The sequence below is a fragment of the Schistosoma mansoni genome, chromosome 1, assembly GCF_000237925.1.
Source record: "Schistosoma mansoni strain Puerto Rico chromosome 1, complete genome".
Lineage (NCBI taxonomy): Eukaryota > Metazoa > Platyhelminthes > Trematoda > Strigeidida > Schistosomatidae > Schistosoma > Schistosoma mansoni.
In genome coordinates, this window is record NC_031495.1 from 47,111,791 (window position 1) to 47,135,865 (window position 24,075).

The 24,075-nt window shown below is 32.2% G+C and overlaps 1 protein-coding gene across 1 annotated transcript in view; it reads left to right on the plus strand.

Moving 5' to 3' along the window:
* The window catches only part of Smp_171830 (putative pseudouridylate synthase), a gene marked incomplete at its 5' end in the record, with an annotated part of 50,542 nt that overhangs the window by 6,491 nt on the left and 19,976 nt on the right, over positions 1-24,075 (plus strand). The window contains 13 exons of the mRNA XM_018794630.1: positions 2,599-2,686; positions 2,734-2,804; positions 3,555-3,706; positions 4,278-4,339; positions 5,745-5,862; positions 10,176-10,227; positions 12,371-12,455; positions 13,676-13,866; positions 15,728-15,825; positions 17,413-17,490; positions 18,631-18,893; positions 20,743-20,836; positions 23,373-23,471. Coding sequence (XP_018649023.1) covers positions 2,599-2,686; positions 2,734-2,804; positions 3,555-3,706; positions 4,278-4,339; positions 5,745-5,862; positions 10,176-10,227; positions 12,371-12,455; positions 13,676-13,866; positions 15,728-15,825; positions 17,413-17,490; positions 18,631-18,893; positions 20,743-20,836; positions 23,373-23,471 — 1,451 coding nt within the window. The remainder of the gene's footprint in view (positions 1-2,598; positions 2,687-2,733; positions 2,805-3,554; positions 3,707-4,277; positions 4,340-5,744; positions 5,863-10,175; positions 10,228-12,370; positions 12,456-13,675; positions 13,867-15,727; positions 15,826-17,412; positions 17,491-18,630; positions 18,894-20,742; positions 20,837-23,372; positions 23,472-24,075) is intronic.

The following is a 24,075-nucleotide window of genomic DNA, read 5'->3' on the forward strand; positions in this document are numbered from 1 at the left end:
CTGACTGACTGATTGATGAACAAAATTCTTGTTCTTTTACAGTAGGAAGCGAAGGAAAATAAGTATCAGTCGTCATTTAATAAAAAGAATCCCGTATAAATCTATACTAACAGCATTCACAGCGAAGTTTAGCTAAGTGAACCTCTCAAGCTAAATAGTATTAGTTCAATAGGAATTTTCATTTAAAGTACTATCATATCATCATGAGTATGCAATTAAAATAAATTAACTCAGAATGTGCGGAAGTTCTTAAAGTAGTTTCAATATTCGAATACATATTTAAATGTGTCAAAATACACCGAAAACGTGATCAGCTATTCATTTCATAATGTACAATTTAGGATAATAAGTGTTTCTCCGGACAGTTTATAAATTCATATCAAGGAATATTGTGTTGAAAGACACAAGATTTGTTCTTCTCCCAATTAAAAATATGGAAACCATATCAATTTTTACTTTTTGTTGCTTTTCTTTGATTCGTCTAAAGCTCATACAAAGTTGCAAAGTACACAGAAAGGAAGTTAGTTTATATCTTCTTTCTACAAAAAAAGTCCCACATGTTTACCTCTATTCGTGTAGTTAAACCTCTATGAATATTCATGTCTACTCTTAGTTGCTTGCTATTAAACAGACTGGTTAATGGAGGTCAAAACGAAAACTGACAGAAAGAATTGTAGTGAAAAGATTTACAATAAATATAGATATCTAACTTAGTTGATATTAGAAGAAAAATGAAACTTCTACATTAGTTGATTACATGAATCTTCAGAAGCGATACTTACCGGAAAGATTTAACTCCAAACATCTAATTCCAGATTCAAAGCTTCCAAGTTTACCTCCAACATTAATTTTATTAAGTGAGATAGACTATTTTGTAAACATACCAGTCGAGATAGTTTTGATCTGGCAGAAAATTAGAAGCCTAATAATGACAGAAGAGTTATTTAGGAAGCACATTGTATTTCAAAGGTAATCAATTCAGAAAGTATACTTACGACAAAATAATACTGAGAATTAAACCAAATGTTTTACAATCAATCATTGAAGATGTATAAATGAGATGAGATTTTAAAGGTAGAAAATTTAACAGTGGTTATTCACCAATTATTTTACAAACTTTCTTACAAGTTTAATAATTTATACCAAGTATTTTCTTCAAATACTCTATCGGGAAAATGATTTAACCACTACTGTAAACATGACTTATGCAGTCAAACCAAGTAAAAACAAACTTTATGAGTACTTTTTATTGAAGTCTTATTGATCGCTTCACATACTTAATTAGTTCACCAAAATTTAAAAAAAGGAACTTCTCTTTCAAAACAGATTATTCATGGTAGTGAACAAACTGTTGGAATATCTTGTGAACGGACATATTTCTTGAAAAAATCAATAATATCGGGTAAGTAATGATTTCTATAAAGATGTTTATTAACCGGATAATTAATTATTGCAGATAATAAACAGAACAGACTATTAAAGTAAGTCAACTGATGTATATTTTCTTGCTTAGAGTAATTTTACATTGGAATATTAATGTATATATATATATATATATATATATATATATATATATATATATATGAATCAGATTTGATCGAGAAAGTGAAAATGATTGACTACAAACATTCAGTAGAATTGCTTAAATCAGTTTTCTTCAGTACTATCAATATCATTTTGACAATAGATTTTAGAGGTATATCTATTATGTCCTATTCTTACTTTTTCACACTTTCTCAACTGTACATCGGTCTCAAGGTTTTACCTTATTTTTGTATGTTATGAAACAATAAGTGACGTATAAGCAAAGATGGATAGTGGCTAGCAGTGGAATCCAGGACCCGCGTTTTGTTCTATTTGGGACTCGTCAGCTGGATGTACGTGCATCTCAGAGTCGATTTTGACTCTGGAACTCGAACCCAGTACCGTTCGCTTCAAACGCCAACACGTTATCCCCTTATTAGTGACATACTATAAAGTGGTATACCGTCTTAGCCGAGCGAGGTAGTTTTCTTTTTAAAACTATCAATATCCCAACCAAGATATTCGATTATTGGATAGCTAAAATATTTGATAAACATATATGAATGAGGCTAAATTTTTACTGTTCATAAAGTGAAATTTATGGGGTTCATTCCAGTCCAATTTGTTTCAAGGTACATTTACTACTTTAAAAAAGTGACATCAATAAGTGGAAATAATAACTCTGCCTAATGACGAGATTATTCAGACAATGTAACGGTAAATTAAAATCTGGGTGTGTGGATAGAAATCACCAAATATTCTAGCTTAAAAATTTCCTCTCAAATAAGAACATTAAATTAACAATGCATATAAGAAAGAATCGATAACTATTTTGAAAACATTTCTTCTTATTAGTCATTTTAACATTGTGCATAGTTTCATTGAAGCTGTTCAGCTGCACGGCTAGCTAGAAAGAATTATAGAACACATTCAAATAATAAAAAAACCATTTGAACGTGCTTTTGTTTATATTTTTTACACAGATTGCTTGGGGAATTCAACTTATCATTGTTATGTAATGCCTTGTTAGCATTTCTATATATTATGAATGATATGGTTTTTTCTTTATTCTAGAACACTTATTCAAATTTACTTACACTTAATTAATGCAGTTGCCATGTTGATTAATCGAATTAAAACAACCTTAACAGATTTAGATGAGGTAATTTTATATTTATGTTACCTGTCTTGAAACTTAAAATAAAACAGATTGGAACAAAAATAAAAGAAGAAATTAAAAAGAAGATAAATTTCGTGAAGTATGATGAAATCGACATTGAGTGAGTTTCAATTTTTGCAAGTACATTTCTGAAAGTGAGTAGAATTTGTTGAAAATGTTCAACTACCACCAAATTCAGTAACACTTAAATCTAAGACAAACTGGATAACTGGGTTGTATTTCGTTTGTAATTTCTTATCCAAAGGGAACCGTAGCCTATCTAATATTTAAATCGCTGATTTCAGCTTAAAATGTTATTTTATGATCATCATAGTTATAAAATCAGTATGCTTTATTTCTTCTAAAAACCCCATTGAAATAAAGATAAACAGAAAAGACAACTAATAAACGATATTTATTCTATGTTCTAAGCACTTGTCTATTCATAAACTCATTGTTTATGCATTCAACTAGAGCAAAATGTTATTGAGATCGCAAATCGACCTATTATGTACAATCATTGGAAACGTGGAAGCACAGGATAGCTATTTCCTCCAAGTATGGGACTCTCTAACAGTTCGTATTCACGAACTCACTGAGGGACCGAACCCGGGATTTTCAGGTTTCGAGGCGATAGCCATAATTCTCCTGAATGAAGATCCTTCAGGTGGGAGGACAAAGTTTAAAGTTTCTCTTCTGGTTAGCGTTTTTTATCAAGGTTGTTTCCTACGGAATAGAGTTACTGACCATATGCTCAACTCACCTCCTTTGTATGTGCTTGGGACTAGCAGTAGCCCTAGAAGAGCTACAGTCGGAGTTTTCATTTACCAGTTACTGTAATATTTCATTGCTATTTTTGCTTACAATATAGATTTGAATACGTTCATGGGGAACGCAGCGAAGCTGTGCACTTGATAACACTTTTGCTGAGAATATATGACATTCAAGATGAAGAGGGTCAGACAGTCGGTAGCATGGGATTTAAAGACACACTACTTATTTCATCACTCAAATTAAATACTAGTGAGTAATGACGTGTTATTAAGTTAAATTAACTATCACCCTATATGCAATGTTAGCTGTCATTTTGAAAGGTTAGAAATTGGCTGAGGGTTGCTAATCAAAACACGTAATCACTTCAGATACGAACTTTCTTATTGGCATCTACTTTTATTATCTCAATTTACGGCTGTAGATGTCATATGATTTGGTTCGAAATCAACCACAAACGATCAGATGCATTCGTTTCACGTCCCCCTAAAACTGACACGCAGTCTGAATTTGTTTTGTGTGTTCGAAGTGGATATCTATATAGAACCAATATTCTTTTTCTAAAGAGCGCTATTTCTCAATCCAAAGGCAATTCTTTATTTAAATTCTCTAGTTAATTTGACCAGTTCAGAGTTTATAGGACTATTTATAAAGTGATCCCATTAAGCTAACAACTTATTTGTTCAATCAATTAAGGATTCATGTGCATAAGCTACCATTTTGGTTTCGGTTGAAGCAATATTTTAAAGCATGCAAATAATTATACAAATCAGGCAAATGAAACTCCATACAAATAATGAATGTTTATTCTGTCATTTTACAGTTCTTATTAGTCGAAATGTGATCAATCTCACTGAAAATATACCCTATATATGTTACTGGACAGTAAGTTGAAAAATCTTATTCAAAAGGATTTTTTGTGCTGTAGTTTGTTAGTTTGTTTGTTCTTTATAGGATATACTGCAGATTATAAAGCGAATATACAACTCATAATGCTCTTGATGTTCTTAATGCTTTTGTTGGTCTTTAACATATGCTTTAATATAAAACATTTAAAATATATTTCAATTCTTACGACGTTGCATTCATGTTTCCATAGATTCCTATAAAACTTCTTAGTTTGGAATGTCTTAAGGTAACAGACACCTAACAGTAACGGCAACTGAGCTATGAACTGACAAATAAATGTGAAAATCGTTCTTACTTGCATTGAAAATCATTGTTAAGTTACGAGTTATCAACAGGAACCTTGAATACCCATGATTACTAGAGTGTAATAGGATATTACTTCGTTGGATGCAAAACTTTGCACTGTCAGAATTGTGAGTGTATAGGGTTGTTCTGTTTGAAATTAGTTTTTATCATGAACTGAAATTAAAAGGCATTAGATGACTGTTTCTTCTTTTTTACGACCAAATAATAGTGCACATCTACTACTCTAAGCGAGATCGAATCTTGAGCATTTAAGTTCTTCTATGAATAAGGCAAAATTAATCTACTAAGTTTAAGTTCAATGGTTTCACCACAAAGTAAATTGATCAAAGTTGGGTTTACGAACCACGAGATTCCAACTTAATAGTTCAGGAATATTGTGCGACTATAGGTACGGACTGTCAGGTATTCCTCAAATAGAGCGAAACTGCTTTCCAATGCTATTGGCTTTTAACGATTCTTTGGCTGTTCTCAGTATGCAGTGAAAGCTCTCTTCACACTAAATAGTCAACTGTCACACAGTGACGTATACAATTTGGCTCTACGGAGAAAGACAGACAGATAACCCTTTGATACCATAATGGTGCATAGGTTTACATAGTTACATATTGTTAGCAGGACACAGATTGGATTAAAGCACTTTCCGTGCACGATTGTGTTGGTGCATGCTGATTGGCCATTTCTTGTCCAATCAGCGGTAGTCGATACTTGGAGAAGACTTTAGAATCTCCTGAATGAATTCGAAATGTTTATTTCATATTAATCATAACAAGTAAAGAGATTGATCACACATTTGCTTTGTTATATATGAAACCAATAAGTTTGAATATATCACCAAAAATATTTAATCACTTAATTGAGAAAAAAGTTTCTAATTTAAACAAAATATAAAAGAAAACTGTTGCAATAGTGATTAAAATAAAACTGTTTGAATCACTCATTTCTAAGTTTATTATCATTATCCTCATGTTAAATACTATTTTCACTAAGATGGTTGCAATATACGTAAATTAAAGAGGCTTTTGATTATTGATTTCAATACTTATTTTTTATGTAATACATTGAATATATTCTATAGCCTATTGAAGAATCTCTCAAACTCACTGAAAAAGTAATGGCCGGTAAAGAAAAGTGTTTATTAAATGGGGAGTTGGAGATTGTTACTGTTCCAGTTGGGAATATGTGTTTGTCATTGAGTAAGTACCAAATAAATTAACCTAAATGAAATTTTAAATAAACAGTAAAGAAAAGATTTCCCCATACTCTGATGTTTATTAATATATTCAGGAAGTGTTTATTTGTTTATTTAAACACATAAACATTGGTACAAAAGGGAAGCAAAATATATGTGCGCTACACAAAGTAATTCAATTTGTATGTGTACTGGAATACTGCCCGGTTGCCCAAACTGAAACAAATGGTTTTCTTAGAGAGCCACCCTCGGAGCCCATGACCCAGAGGTCTAATTTACAAGGCATCGAAGCGACGTTAATAAATGAGGTCCCATGGTAGCTGATAATCAAGAATGGGTTCATACGCCATTTATTCTTTCAGGATCCTGCAGCCCATATGCACCATTGGTTTGGAATTAGGATTTTACAACTTCCCAAGGTGGGTCATCCGTACCCAAAATCTATAGGCACACTATTGGAGTGTTCCTTTAGTTGTATCATTTTGATCCAAAGATTTATGTTTCAACAAACACTTTTATGAGGCCTGATAATCAATTATAATTCCGACAATTCAACATCATGCCAATAAACTATTGGATTGTTAAGCAGCCTAATTATCAAATACAGAAAAAAACATTTTGGACGTAGCTTAGAAAACGTAGCTTTGTGGATGGCGCATTATAGTCTAACAAATTTAAGAAAATATAAACAGTTTTCTACACTTCAACAGAAAATTTCACTTTAAAGTTAGTGAAATAAACGATGACCTATTAATTAAGGAACTTCTAAAATCAGTGAAGAGTTTCATATATCTCATCAGATTACTTTATAATCAGTATGATAGAAAAAGTAGTTCCTAGATCAAAAATATTAAGATCAGAAACATTTTTCAAGAAGCCTAGAACTTCTGAACCTTTAAACTACAGTAGATGGTGACTTCTATCATCAGGTGTATCGAAATGATCTTTTATTTACTTACTGCTGTTGGTATTGATCTATTCAGTAAAAATAAACCAAAAATTATAATTCTAAAAGTGATAGAAATGTACTGGACATATTAAAATTCCCAATTCAAGACTGCAGTTTTACAGTGTGGAGATGAATAAACGATAGAGAGACACATGGTACCCAGACGGGAAAGCAAAAGTAAATAAGCAATATTATGAAGATGATATTTTCATCAGCATTACATACTGAAGCAAAAGTTAGATATTCTTTTATTTCCGGATACTAATTCAGTAAAAATGGTTGGTTGAAGACAGACTTTAACACCGTTGGATGCCGGCTCAGTGGTCTAGAGGATACGCGTTCTCACGAGACCGAAGGTCCTGGGTTAGATACTCGAGTGCGGGATCGTGGATGCACACTGATGAGGAATCCCATACTAAGACGAAACGGTCATCCAGTGCTTCCAGGTTTCCAATGGTGGTCTAACATTAATCGATTCATGATCCCAATCAAGAAATGGTTTAGTTGAATGTTTTGAAAGAGTCACATAAATTCGATCACTACCTGCATGGTTTTATTTTCCACACGTTAAATTATATTATAACTAATCATTTTCAGTAAACTGTATTTGTTATCACAATCGTATCATACTTTATGGTAAACGATATGGAGTGTCTGTCTTGGAACCAAGGAAAATCAACCATTTTCGATCAGTGAGTAGTTTTTTGTTTTGGTAAAACATGATTGTTGCATACAGCTATGTATACATCTTTACTGTGAACACTTTGATCAGCAGTTATCATCTATTATTGGGTTTCCTCCAGAAAATAGAACAATACAAATTTTGTATTGAAAAGATAGTTGGTCACAACAAGAGGATATAAAAATTGAACATGTGTTTGTTTCGATTAGGAAAGAGGTGAATCACTGGACTAACACTATATGCCTTCCCAAAAAGAGTATTTCAGTATTCATTTTCTTTCATATATTACCTCATAGACATTAGTATATAAATCTAAATTATATATAATCTTCGTTTTCTGCTTTTACTCGATATTGTGACGGTATTTACAGTATTCACATAGTACTGAATAAAGCGATTATTATTTTGTTTTTTAAACGTAAGTCATACTAATTCTTTCTAGTGTATTATAGACGACGAGACTATAATTTATGGACGAACCAATCAGATTTAGGAAAACAAGTCTTGGATTTTGGAGCAAAATTTATTCATCCACTTGGCTAAACAGCGTTATAGCATTTTAGCTGATGTCAGTTCGTGATGAAAACCCTAAATCTAATTTCTAATTCTAACCATCAACTATAAATCATAATTCTAATTCCTCACCCTGGTTTATAACTCTCATATAGCCCTAGTGAGTAGGTAGACTGATATGGCGGGATGAAAAGGCAAAACCTTTTGTTCAACATTACTTCCATTTTTAATTTAATATGATAATTACTCAGTGTAGTATTTATGTTTGTCTTCCAGTGTGATATTCTATTCGGTATAACAATAATTTATATGGGAGAAATGTTTTATTGAAGATACGATATTCTTATATTAAATTAACATGAACCATGTTCAGAATGACACTCAGCATATGATTTATTATAACTCTGGGTATCTTTCATATACGTGATTTCATCTTAATCATTAATTTAAAAATGGGTGTACAATCAATGTATAAATGAGTGCATTTTCGACTAGGGTCGTTGTATTTTGTGGTTCGTAAATCTTAGCTTGTACTAGTTTGGTGTCCTTAATACGCCTCGTGGGAATTGCAGTGGTACCTCGTTTTACAAGTAACAGGCGAACCCGACATAACAGTTGGAGACGACCAGTTATAACATAGACATTCTCTAGGTCACTTTAGCGTTCCTCAAATATCATCCACAAATCATCGTCCCACCAATAATGTTTTTTTAAGAATGCCATCTTCTAAAGATTTCGTTAAGAAATAATCAATTATTCTTTATGATTTTATAACTATGGCAGCCAGATACATCCCAACCTGATCTTATTGAACTTCAATTTCATCCCGATATTTTTAAAAATGCAAATGAGTTTGTTTCACCATATCTATACAGCACCTTGTTAATTGCTCATTTTCTACAACTTGGTACCTTCAGCACTGTAGTCAAGTATAATTCTGTGTTTATCTGTTTATTTTACATAGCACACAGTACTGTTTTCTAGACGATAGTTAGTTCACACTTTACGCGCCAGAGGTTTGTTTTTGTTTGACTTAATTTTTATCGTTCTCTGATTTCAAATGTAGACCTACTGTTTATATATCACGCATACGTTCTAAACAATTTGATTTTCATTCATGGAGTGTCTATTTGGTGGACGTGGATAAGATAATTTATAACTTCGCCCGCACTCTACACGAGGTACTTTTTCCAGTCCGATATGGATTTTCTTGCGCTTGCGTAGTAATAACTTATCTTTTCCCAAGAATACTTGATGCAGTAAGGTTTGACTCTGTAAATGTAACTTGGTTTCTGTGTTCTGACACTTCTGGGGTGCTGTAAATTAACTTGGTCTGATAGATTGCGTTAGTAAGATTTTCCGGTGTAAAATATACGCTTTAACCTTGTGTTGATCCCATCATTTTTAGGGATCCAATCCAGAGATTTTGACATATTTTTCTCATATAGTAAATAACATACGTAATCGTTTATCGTTACTACTTCAATCATACGGGAAGTCTAGTCAATCTTTTATCCTGGTAAATAACTAACTTACTCCAAATGTGAATATGAGATGTTTAAAATACTGTATTATACTTGACTAAGTTTTTATAACGACCCAATGACTTTATGAATATAGGAATGTAGTAGGGATTTTTGTAGTTTATGTTTTCATTATGCAAATAAACATTGACTACTCAGTAACAAATAACTCATGACGTAGTGGCCGAGACTTATGAATAGCTCAGTTTCATCAAGCATCTCTCATTGACCAGACGAGAATTATCAATGCATTGATGTAACATATCACAAGCTGACAATATACATGGTTTGTTTAGTTTTTCTCACAAAAAGATCTATTCAAAGATGCTGACCTCTTTGTAAGACACTCACCGATAGTTCATTTTAAATTTAAGATAATCGTCACACAAATGTAAATAATTATGATCATCCAGATTAACATTTTAAAGGATATTTTACATAATTAACTCTCTGTTAAATATTCTAACTGCAAGTCACTGACGTTGAAAGTTCACAAGATGCAACATCTACCGCTAATCAGTTTTGGTAATTTAAACTGGCACACTACTATTTTAATATGACAGAAAAAAAAATTGTCTAACTAGACTGAACTATTTTGATTAAGTTGATGTTTGTTATATCAAATTCCTTCACTTCTTATTTCTTGATAGGTTGTGTCGCAACATGTATTGATTTACGAATGGCCATTATGGATGATGGAAGGTATTTATCATCAACTTAAAATTAACATGTTCACTTTGTTTGGGATCTATCTAATCAGCTCTTTGATAAATCTATAAATATATTTAATAAGCAAAAATGTAATATTGGTCGAAATAACCTTTAAACTCATGTTTTTGTTAATTTATCAGTGATATATTCATTTATATACATCATGAAAGATTAACCTGTGATAAATTACTTGACATATTTGTTTATCTTAATGTTTTGCTCAATTTTGTTTTATGAATCCTTGATTAGTTTACTCTCGTACTTAGTGACCTGAATCTATTCCAACAATTTGCTTACATGTCAGTCAGCCATACCAGCTCCTAACAGATCGCTGAAATTAACCTTAATTTGTGCTTATTAATAATAAATTCTACCCAAGTGGGATGTTGTAATATTATGTTTATAACATTTTCACAACTAACTACATAGTATTTCACCATAGAGCTGTGCTTATTTAATATAAATATTCTACACTTTTTAAATGACTTATTTTCTAAAAAGGCTGATATACAATAAGTATTTTTCTAATTTCATCAGCTCATTCAGTAAAAGTTTCAAATTCCACTCATTAGCAGTGCGCATCCACGATCTCGCACGCGGAACTCAAACCCAGGACCTTCGGTCTCGCGCGAACGCTTAGCTTCTAGACCACTGAGTTGTTATACAACAGTGTCAATGTCTAATTTCAATTGATTCGTGTTCTTGCACAACCATCCGACACGGATTGGACTTCATTGGTCACTGATGGACTCGTGAATCCAACCGTGAAAATACTACAATCTCCACTAATCCCCATGCGTATTTTTATTTATCAATTTAGTGGTCTCATAAATAAATTCAATATATCTGAAGAATTATCCTTACTTGAAGACTTTTAGTTTACAGTACATATAAGCAAATAAAAATAAAATAATATTAACTTCTCTATTTTCTTATTACTCGTGAAACAAACAATCGATCATGGAAATTTATCGGGGTTTTAAGTCCGATTCTTCTGAATATAATGAATTACTATTAGTTTGATGTGAAATCTTTCGTTTAATCCACTTCTACTTTGAACTGAGTAAGAGTTGAGAATTAAGATAAATGAAATGAATTCTTCACTCATCGATGGCTTTTCTTCAATTTTTGAAGAAAAAATGAACATTCTAGCTTCTTTCATTCAAATAGTTATTTAAACAACACTAATATTGAGTATACTCATTTGTCAAAGATGAATGAAGAATATTTCAAACTATTTAAAGTTGGTCGCAATTTTTACTAGATAACTCATAATGATTTCAGCATGTGTAAATTAGACCATAGAAACATGAATATGTCATCAGAAGGGGGTTTTGTGGAGATTTTAATAATTTTATATAGTTAAAATCATGAGTCAACTTTGTGGATTGATTGAAGTTAGACATTAACACCGTTGGATGCCGGCTTAGTGGTCTGGTGATTAAACGCTCGCGCACGAGACTGATAGGTTCTGGGTTGGAATCTCGCGAGGCGGGATCGTGGATCCACACTGCTGAGGAGTCCCACAATAGGACGAAACGGCCGTCCTGTGCTTCCAGGTTTACCATAGTACTCCAGCTTCAATTAACTCATGATTTCAACTATATAAAATTACATAAAATGTATTAATCAGATTGTTATTACTATAAACTTTCAATATTATAAAATAAAAAACGATTATCTGTCTGTTAGATATGTCGATATGTCTGAACTGTTCTATAGTATTTCTTTATTTAGTAGAATATTTAGTTTGCAATTTTATAATAGTACCTATGTAGTTGCTTAACATTTTACTTACTTATCATTAACTAAAAAGTTTCTGCTTAACTTAAGCCTTTCGCTTATCAGCAATCCCTATTCTTGATGTTTTACTCATTTGATAATAGTATAATTTCTTGCTTTAAGTAAATAGCAGAGTAGACTATACTCTCGGCGTCCCTATGTTAATGAAATGAGTTACTAATATTAAAACAAAATTAAAATTGAAAAGTTGTAATCGACTAAGCAAGGTCAATAAAATGTCCATTGTTTATGATCTGTAAACCAATTGTTTTATTGTTTAATGAATTATCAAGGCGATCATATAAATGATTTTGTAAAACAGTTTTTGTAAATCCATACTTATATTTTACAGAATGACGTTTCCAGGTGTCTTAGAATTGATTGCTGAAGGATGGACAAACTATTTACTGTTAACAGGACCTCCAAAATCTAACCAGGTATATAGCTATTACACTTGAAATTTTAATCACTAAACGAGCTCTTTCACACCTTTTAATTTTTGTCTTGTTACTGAGTCATAACTAATGAAAAATTGATATCTCTAGATGAAAGGTTCACTTAATCACACTTTTTTACGTGTTCTCCTGCTTATTCATGTGTTTCATGCAGTTAGTTCCCCTTATGAATTTAAATAAAGACAGAACAAATATTGATGCAGAATAATATGAAATCATTATATTTTGTAGTTTCTCATCAGCTGCTTACAACCAAATATGTATTAGAGTTTTAGCATTGGGGTAATAAATAGTGTGGAACAATTGACATAAGTGAATGTAAAGGATTAGAATAACAAAAGGTTATCAATGATAACTATATATATATATATATATATATAGTATATTTTTACCGGTAAAATACGACCACCTGACTCATCAGACAGTAGTAGAGAGATGCAGTTAGAATTTTGAGACTCTAGAAGTATAATAAATCCCAACATACTTCATTCTTTTTATCAGTTTATGAACTTTAATGGATATTCATTTTCCATAAGTATTTCTTTCAGTGGCTTCGCCTCAGTTTCAATAGCATCATCTGTTCAGATACAGTCAATAAATTTTTGATCAAACCTCATTTGTATTGAAGTAAATAGTAACTATGAAAACTAAGACACAATTCTGTTTGTGTAGGTTTTCTGTAGGTAGATCGTTTGATTAAAGCGTTTTCTTTTCTAGTAACAGGCATTTTATCTAGAAGAATAGACTCGTATTTCCTCTCCTCATTACTTGAAAGACCAAAAAGATTTTGAAGTGTTCAATTTCTTTAATAAACAATTCGAACCTCCTATTTTGTTACTTGTGACCATAATGTCAATCGCATGTCGTTTGTGAAAACATATTTTTGATTGAGTTTACTACCGAGATTTTCAACTTATAGCATGAAAAAATCACTTAGTATAAATCCCTAAATAAAGAACTATAACAACACTAACCTACTAAAAATACATTCAATTGTAAATTGGATTATTTTTGAGAATTGTTTAACGAGTAAATAGTGATAAGTCTCTTAAAGAGAGATAGTGGCATAGGATGTTTTATGGTCTTTCTCAAAGGTATACATGTAATTAAAGTATCTATATTAAAAGAACTCATCACTTTTCCAATGATGTTTGTTTTTAATCCATGTACTATCATACCATCTTATCTATCTTTTCTATAAGGTGAATGCTACCAAAATGGGTGTACCATTTACTGAAATTGAAGAACTCTTACACTCAGTCAATCCACGTTTAAGCCATCTATTTATTCCAGATGGGAAAACTGAAAATAGTCATACACTTGAAGCACTAATGGATGAAAACGAATTTTCAAATCCAATATTGCAGCGTGCACGTTTGTTATCTTACCCAAGGTAATAAATCTGTCACCTAATACAACATTAATAATAAACGTTTCTAGTGAACAATTAAACCACACTTCCAGAAAAATATAACATTTTGAAATTTTAAACTTTTATTTAAAGGAATAAGTAAAATTCAACAAGCTTAGAGCTGAGTGAATATACTACATATTTGGTTACCATGTATTCTAACAAACACGTAGAATTATGATACTATTTATTTATTTATTTAAACACATAAATATTGGTACAAGGAAGCACCAGATAAATATGCGCCTCACAAATCTCATTTGATTTGTGTGAGGGCTGTGATACTGCCCAGGTGCCTAAACTGAAACAGGTGGTTTTCTTAGGGGGCCACACCCCGAGCCTTTGACCTGAAGGTCCAGTCCACAAGGTAGTGGAGCATTGTAAGGAGATGCAGTCCCATGGTAGCCGGTGACCAACAATTGGTTCATACGCCATTTGTTCCTTCAGGATACTGGAGCCCATGTGCCCCATTGGTTTGGAATCAGGGTTTCCCAACTCCCCTAGGTGAACTTTCCGTGTCCACCGACCCGGTTAAAGCGCCGGACATTCGCTTTTCGTCCTCTCAATTTCGTAAACAACAGTTATCCCACGAGAAGGCAGTGAGTAGGACTTCCTTGGCAGAGGCTATATACGCGTGGGCATATGAGAGCATTTCGAGAGGGAGAGCGAACTCTCCCCACTCTCGGCCTTACCAGGGCATTTGGGGCATTTGTAAACGGTTCTTAAATTCAATGTTCGCTAGATAGAGATAATAATCATTTGTAAACAATTAGCTTTCCACCCAACTAGACACGTTGCTATGTCAAAACGTGGGAAATAACAACGAAAGTAATATAGTTAGTTTCATATAGGTTTTAAATGCATTATCTTTAGTTTAAACCTGTCCCATGAATATATTCTTTTAACTGTTGAAATTTCACCATAGAATACAAACTTATTAATGTTATCATTAAACCGTTAGCAGAGGTATATTAAAATGGACAAATGGATAACATTGAATACTGATTGTTAGACGCATGGTATTAGGAAATGATGGTAAATCAGTTGATGAGGTCATGAATCTTCATCGACTGAGATGGTTGGGCCACGTGTTACATATGCCTGAACATCGATTACCACGACGCGCTATGCTGACTAGTGTAGGGGATGGTTGGAAGAGAGTTGGGGGCGGCCAAACCAAAACGTGGCATCAGAGCATGAAGTTACTAACTTCTAGTCTGAGCCATGTTGGTAGATGCAGACTACTTGGTTGGTATCCGCGTGACTATCGTAACCAATGGTTGGAGACTCTAGGTGACATGCCTGGTCCTACGTTGTAGCTGACTCACTGACTGACTGATTGTCAAATTATAACAACTAATAGTCAAAACAGATAAAAATCACTCTCAAATTACACTTTTTAGGAATTTTTCGACTCAATGTATCAACTTTTATGATAAGATTGAAATTCGTGTAACGAATGAATTCATGAACTACAAACAACTATCTGAGACCCTGTTATCTCTTTAAAATCAGTTACTTTGTCTTGTTTTTATTAGCTGTAGAATTCCGTTACTTTTTCAAATTCGGTTTTCGCATATAATGCTTTTGTCATTCTAAATTTCTTCAGTAAAATCTTACAAGAAATCTAAGTCAAATTGTTGTCTATAGTTTTTTTGGGGAACAAATGTTTATTAGATTACAGACTGTAGTGAACCTTTTTTTTAACTGACTAACATTAAAGATAAAGCTGACGAAAGTTTAAAGTTAAAGAGAACTAAAACTGCAAAAACAAGTATTTTTTTTAAAATTACGACCGAAATAAAAACAATAACTGCACCCGCTCTTCTTTTTCAAATTTCAGTTTATGTACTCTCACTCCACCTTCTCCCAGATTACGCAATATAACACTTCATTTTAATCGACAACTTGATCGAAAGCCATTTATGAATGCTTTGAATGGTAAGCATTACACTTGATTAATAACGTCTTAATAGTTGCAAATGTTTGAAAGGGCGAAAATTGAGTTATTCCATCAAACACGTCTGGCTTTCACACTAACAACCGATACAGTTCATGTATGACTAAATCTAAGCTCCAACACTATTATTTAAACGTTAAGATTATTTACACTTAAATTGTTACTCATATATGACAATAAATGAAATTAAGTATTTAAGGTCGTGATTTATTAGTTTCTTAGCTAATATGAACATTTCGTCACCTAAATTTATCAACAAGGAAAATTAAGGTTTCCATACTATAAAGATATATATAAACGGTAACTAGTGCTTTGTTTAGTTCAAACGGCCCATACAGCCAGCATAAGTAAATCATTGAAAGCAATCTATGGAGTGAATAGCTACGTGCCTAAATCTGTCTAGATCGAAGTTCCCTAAATGTTTAAAGTAACCACTATTTGTCGTAAAAGGACATGTGATGTATCATAACTTTTATCTTGGTCAACTTCAAGTCGATAATTATCGTAATTATAAAGTAACCTAATTTAATAAATGTTCAGACAGGCTTCCTCTTTTGCATTTTCATAAATTAAATTCGTCTTATTCAAAATATTATTTCAGACACTTTGATGACTTGATAAATTTGAATAAAGCTGGAAGTACAAGACTCTCATAATAATATGAATCCAATAGATTTCAAGGCTTCTTATTGGTCACAAACGGCCTACATTTGCACCAGCAACATCAGTGCGAAATTTTGTGAAGATTGTAGAATTTTCATAGACTTCATATCACGAACTGATCTTAGTTGGACCATCAACGCACAGGATCGCTGTTTCATCCTCGTTTTGAACTCTTCACCTGTGCGCGTCGGTCACTTCGCACGACGTACGATATCGGAGTTTCTGAGCTCTATTCACAGACGGAGGGATCGTGACTGCTCACTGATGGTCAGTCGCATGCTGGAAATGATATTTTATAAAGTTTCATCACCGTAATCAATAAAGTTTAGTTTGAAAGAACATTAGAAACCAGAAGCAGAATATTATTGTCATTACTGTTCATGTATCTTTATATCATTGTTATCAATACCATTATTATTAGAAATCTTATGAACATATAACGAATTTAGCCATGACTCACCTCAATTTATTATTTCCTCCTTAATTCATAAGATTATGCATCATATAGTCCTGAGTCAAATATTTTATCTGATATGTAATTGTGTTATTCCTCTCAGCCTATATTATCCATACATATTCTGATTAATCTCATAATTCCAATTAACCTATAAACCGATTCAGGTTAACATTGTCGATTACCATTTATAATTTTATACTATTTCACCAACAATACTAAGCTCATGTGCTATAATTTTGAGGAATGTTTTTCCGTCATAGTTGACTTTTCTCACTGGGTGGATAGCTGTAACATCTGTTGAGAATATTCATCATCCATGTATCTGTGTTTTAGTTTGTTGGAGATTTTAAACTTTTAAGAATAAATTTTATTATCAGTTTCTATCCTTTAAACGCACTAATAAGTAAAGTGAATAGTCTGATAATCCTCCCCTTCTATCTCACTATAGGCATATTTGGAGACTTGAAACCATGGCCTTTTCATGGAAATATCTATACATTATGTGGTCAAATCGCTTTTGTAGACGGTAAGTTCATTTTAATCTCATAACTTAGCTATTTTTATTAGTAAACTTGAGATGTTTGTCAATTAACACTATATGCAGAGAATACTTTCAAGAATTCTAGCTGAACGATTGAGTAGCATGTGAGATCTTAAGATCAAAAGACGCCATTCATCTGGAATGTTATTGCAAAATCATTAGAAACAAGGTTAACAACAATCAACATAACTAAAGTTGAAAAAGCAAACAATATTATTTTCAATTAAACTTTCATATGCCTTATTCTAATATACAATAATAGTTGTATACATGAATAAAGAAACATTTGACTAATCAAGACAATTTGTTCGTCAATAGTGACAGTGATGTAGATAAAGAAAAATTAAGTTAAAATTAATAGGAAGACGATTGTTTTAATCGTAACTGTAAAATGAGCAAATATTTTGACTCTGGATATGGGTCAAAACGTAAGTAAAATAAACCTATTAAAATAATCAATAAAAACGAAGTACCTGACGAGAATATTTTTTGAAAATAATCTTCGTTGTTCACATAATTATATTTCTGAATTACTTAGTGAAAGTGTGTTAATAATCAGGTCCAATGCTTCCAGGTTTTCCATAGTGGTCTAGCTTCAATTGACTCATGATTTCAACTATTGATAAAAACTACTAAAAATCTCCACAAACAACCCTCTAATCAGGTTAAATGTTCAAGGATTATAAAAGGTGAAGATAATAAACAAATAAAAAACAAAAGAGAACTTTTGAAAAAGTTGTTTTTTTAATTATTTCCTGCCCAGGGATGGGATAAGGTTATTTTAAACGGCTTTTCAAAATAATAATCAGAGTTATAAGCAAAGATAGATGGTGGCTAGCTTATAATGCTTGTGACATAAAGCAATATCGAAGCAATCCGTACAGAATCCGCAAATGCCAATAAGTGACTGATCAATTGCAGTCTTAAACATCAATGGGAAGATTCAAATAAACAATGCAAAATGAATAATCAAAGTTGTTGACTTAAATCCTTATGACTTTCTTTATACGTAAGAGATTCGTTATTTAATTTGATGAGGAGAAAACTGGAATAGAAAAATAATAAGCCATACAAGATATAATTTACAACACTCATGTAATCTATTTGGCTAATTTAATATTTTAGATTCATCGAAACTCTATGAATTGGACTATGTAACCTTGTCGGGTATTAATTGTTTATATCAAGTAAATAAAAAGTCAAACAGAAATGACAAACTTTACTGGTTAACTTGTACAATAGCAGATGCATCAAATAATATGGAAAATTCAAATGAATTAAATAATTTATTTGCTAATTGGTTTAGAGAAACCATAACTAAACATGAGAAACCTAGAGAACTTATAAGAAGATCAGATTTAACTGAAGAAGACTTCAATAAAATTCATGTTAGTAATTATATAAATTGTGATTTTTTGTGTTTTGTACACTTAATATTGTGACTTGTATGATAATATGGATTGTTTTCAGAGTGATAGAATCGTAGGAAAACCATTTCAAGAAGAAACGGAAGATTGGATATATACTCGCGAAATAGAGATACATTAGGAACTCATTATGAAGATGTTACAAATAAGAAAAACCAACAAGTAGTAGATGTTACTGATCAGTTTGTCTGATCCATTAGAACTGGTAAATTCAGTCGTAACATCTATTTGAATTATTATTAAATATAAATAGTTTTACCATAGCACTAGGTATATTTAAGAAGTCGTTTGTTGTGAATACTAAAACTTTCAACTTCTTTCATAGAAATGAACGAAGGCAGAATATTTAGGATTCACAAACCAATGAAATCATTAGAGAGACTCAGTTTATAGATCGGCTTCAATTAAACTTGACTGCAAACATAAACTATGTGATCTGTACTTCCTACTGAACTGAAAACGCTGTTAATTTACTGAGTGTTAAATTGGAGGTTCAGATACGACAATTAGTTGGATAGTTTATTTAATTCACACTCTAGAAGTGAAACAAATTGAAATAACCGTGTAATTTATGAGGCGTAAAGGAATATTCTAGAATATTCTATAATAATCAATCCAAAGACAACCCAAATACAGAATATTCATTTATCTAGGATTCAACTGTTACATAAATTAATTTCTCGACGAGCTGATTCCAGGACTTATTTTCATTTTATTTGGAACTCGTCAGGTGTATACGTCTTTTTCCTAATGAGTATTAGTGTGTACTGAAAAACTCATTTATACAAAGGGGGTTGATAAAATAAAAATAAACACTTTAAACATATTGAATGGTTTAATAAGTTACAAGATCTTCCAACATTTCTTTATTCATTTCCCGTTAAAAATGAGAAAACATTTTTAGCACCTTAGAAAATCATTTTTCCTATCTTAAATCTAAAACGGTCTCTTAAATACTTCAAATTATGACGGTTAGTCTACATTAACAAAGATATTCAAACTACAGATTATGTTTCTGGCCAGTTTCTTCATTTAGAATATAAGGAATAGATAACCTCAGACATTCCTTTTTATCTTCTTATTGTTTTATAATAGAAGTTTATTGTCTTCAATAAGGTTTAAGTGGTTGAGCTCATCTAAGCTTTAGAGTATTCAGTAAACAGTGGGATTCGTTAACGTATGCTACTGTAATCCCTAAGTGACTATAATTTATTATGAATCATGCTCGTTATGAAATACACATATATCCCATATTAATCTTCCTATACATCCTTACTACTTTATACGTCAATATAACGGCAAACCAATAATCAAACTACTAGATGTTAGCAGGAATAATATATTTCGAGATGCTTATCTGCAGGAAAACTGTGAATGTGAGTTGAATAAACATAGATTGGAGATGCAGTAACGGCCAACTCAAAATGTAAGTCTTTTAGTAAACTTATGTATAATTGGTATACATAGTGGATACAGTGGACAATACAGACACGTACAAAGTAAATATAACAACATACATAAACACAACTAACATGGACACGAGTAGTAAAAGTACACGTATATAAGATCACAGTTATAAAAAAATAGAACTTTAAAGTTAAAACTGACACATTTATCACAGGCTATCGGGTTCAATAATATTTGTCCAACACCAAGAGTAATTTTTCATAAGACTGTGATAAAAATTGCTACACTTCTGCGTTGTTATTTCTGAATACACAATAAACTTGTACAAAACTCATTGTTTTCATATGTTCACACCAGTGTTTCATTATCTTTTAAAGATATTCATTCTACATTTATCTTTAAGGAAAGGTATCATTTATATCCTCTTCCACAAGGTTGGTATTATACTGGAACATATTATGTTAACATGAATGGAGAAAAATTATTTCAACATCCAAGTAAGTAAATCAGATTATTGAGATTTGTTCGATGATGAAAATGTCGTTCCTAGGCGACTTTACGGTAATTTAACTGAAAAGTATTCTTGTTTCGCGAAATTTTGATATCATTAATTTTGTTATGCTTACAGAGGTATCAATAAACATAAGAATTAGTTGCTGCAGAAAAAGATAAGATAATAGGTTTGACGGATGGTGGTTAGCAGTGAAATCCAGGACTCGTCAGCTGGATGTACCTGCGTCCCAGAGTTCCACCGCTAGCCACCATCCATCTTTGCCCATAATGCTTGCGACTTGAGGCAATATCGAGGCGATCCGTACAGGATGCACATATGTCAATAAGTGACTGGTAAATTGCAGTCCTAAACATCAATGAAAAGATTCAAATCAAGTACAAAATGAATAATAGTTTTCGCTTTACTTACGATGTGCAGCGATTAGTCTATTAAACGTCTCATCGGACAAAAGATGATCAAGATGATTTTCTGACCGAACATTACCTTTAAACATCCATGAGTGGAAAGAAAAGTAAGATAAAGTTGCATCGTGATTGATCGATTTACAACTAGTTTTCGCCAATATGAAGAACCGTTCAAGACATATTAGTGGTGGACAGTCGTGACTTTTCATTTTGAAGCTTCTTAGCCGTGTATATTGATAATCACAACAGTGATCGAAAAATGAATTGTTATTTCCTCTTGTCAGAGCACTCTCCACATACCACCGAATTGGAGTCCTGGAGAGCATGTTTACCTTTATTCAACACGTGTTACATCGCTACAGTCACTTAGTTATCGTTAGTTTTACTTGCTACACTGTGCCCACACACAATGTCTTCTCATTAGAACCCCACAAATTCATCTTGAACATCATCACTAACTAGCACAATTATTATTGAAATATTAGTTAATGGTTCTCCAGTTAATGTCAGTCCTTAATATATTTGATGTTATAAGTCTTATCTTAACGCTTCTATAGTTGTGTACATATATGTATGCATAGTTCGCGTTACTATTGCAATTAGTTTCTTGAGGATGAAACAGTTCAGAGATTGATGGCTACTACTAGTGGCTAAACTCATTACTATTGTCACTTTCTTCTACCCTTAAAAGATCATAATGAAAACTAACAGAGAGGGAAGATTATCATCAATAAATATAGACGATAGTGTTAAGGAACACTTTTATTAATAACATACACTTCCTTAAGCACTCAATTAATAGGTGACGAGTTTAAAGATTATATAGAATTAGCCTAAATCTTCCAATGTATCTTCATTTTCGGCTCCCAAAAATATCCGAAGCTCTGACTTTCTGTAAAATGCCTGTCAGTTTTTCACAGAAGAAAAGCGTCAACTTTCTTGACTTTTCCCAACCTAATTTTGCTATTCGTTTTCTTTCCCTTAGACCTTTTTACAGATTCCTTCAGTTTGTAAGTATGGAAAATATAAACAGCTTACAGTCATATCTCAGTTGTCTTTCAAAAACTGTATGGGCCGCGTTGTCTGTAGGTTATAGTGACAGGAACGAACGTAACTTTATGTTAGGATAGTGAAGTGTTTGTTAGTTGCTACCTGGGAGATATAATATTGATTGGTATTTCCCCAAGACTCTACACAATTTAGCCTTTCATTTATCTGTCCAAATGAGCCAGGCGACTTTTCTTATGCTTGAAATAATAGGGTTTTTATTCGTTTATTAATCGAACAAGTGTTGTTATTGACCTAGACTTTACTCATGTTACCATTTCTCTCTGGAATATGCCTTTAAACCGCACTTATTGTTGATACTGTTTTTAAAACAACTTTTGCGTCTAAACGACATTGCTGAGAGAGTTATTAGCACCCGGAATGGTTATATATTCTGAAGGCTTTGACGATAAAAATCTGTTTATTTGTGGCAAGTGTATTATACACACAACTGAGCTACATTAAAGTTGCAGATAATATTTTGTTATTTGAAGCATTACACGGTTTGCATATAAATCCATCTCCTGCTTTCATCAAAAATGTCGTAAGGTTTTGCATATACATACCAAGTTTCCATGTATAGCTGATTTATAGGTCACTGTGAACTGTTTTAAGATTGAGTTTTCTTTCGGAACGAATTAGATGCTGTCTATTAAATACATATTCCTAATATAATGCAACACTGTGCCACCAATTTACTATGATCACAAAGGATACTTGATGGTTTTCTGTTGTCGCACACCGTAGTTGTCATTACCATATGTCGAATATTTGGCATTGTACGTCTTAGACTGTTGCTTTCACTTTCATGGTAGTTTAAGCATAATCATGCATATTATTGTATATGCACTCATCAACGTTTATTTACGAAACTATATATACCTTGGTTTTCTTGTTAATACATTTTCTGACTGTTGAATAGACCATATCGTCAAAATGATGCTATTAGCGGGCAGCATCGGATGCTACAATTTATTCGTATTTGTTCATCAATTTTACAATGTGCTCCTAAAATAGTCATGATTTCCGTTGTCGCTATTCTAGTTATTGTTTTTTAACTTTTTGTAGATATTAACGAATTTATCGAGGAATATATTGAAGGAGAGAACACGAAGATTGAAGCAAGGAATTCTCGATTACGTTGCCATCCTGTATCTGACTTATTCAGTTAGCTGTTTGTCCAGTTAGTAACCCGCTTTTTGGGGTTATATTACTTAGGGTTAAAACTATACGTTTTGAAATAGACTAATGTTCTAGTCTGTGTTGTAAATGCCTCGATAGGTGTGCCATTATATATATATATATATATATATATATATATATATATATATATATATATACATATATATATAAATTGTCTTTGAAACTTTATTTCTTTTTTCAATGGTCAATAAGTATATAAATTTCTTCAAACTAATTTTAATGCGCAATTTCACAAATCTTTGATTTTACCCTGTCTGAAAAGATGGAAAACCAGCAATTGTTGGATCATCATGCTTTCCGAAGACTTTCCGGTATGGTTTATTAGGAAAATTTAAATACAATAGAAGGAAACTGGCTACCTATTGTTTTCATCAATGCCGATTGGAAGTAATAAGCTCTACTTGAACATGAATTTTTCATAGATCCTTCCATTCTGTGGAAACTTGAAAACCTGATACAGATAGAGAATCACTCAAGTTGAGTCATCAAGATGGGCGCTGCTTGATAAGATATAATAAGGCGTATAAGGAGGTTGAGGCGGTCAAACTGTAGAAAACATACTATTAAG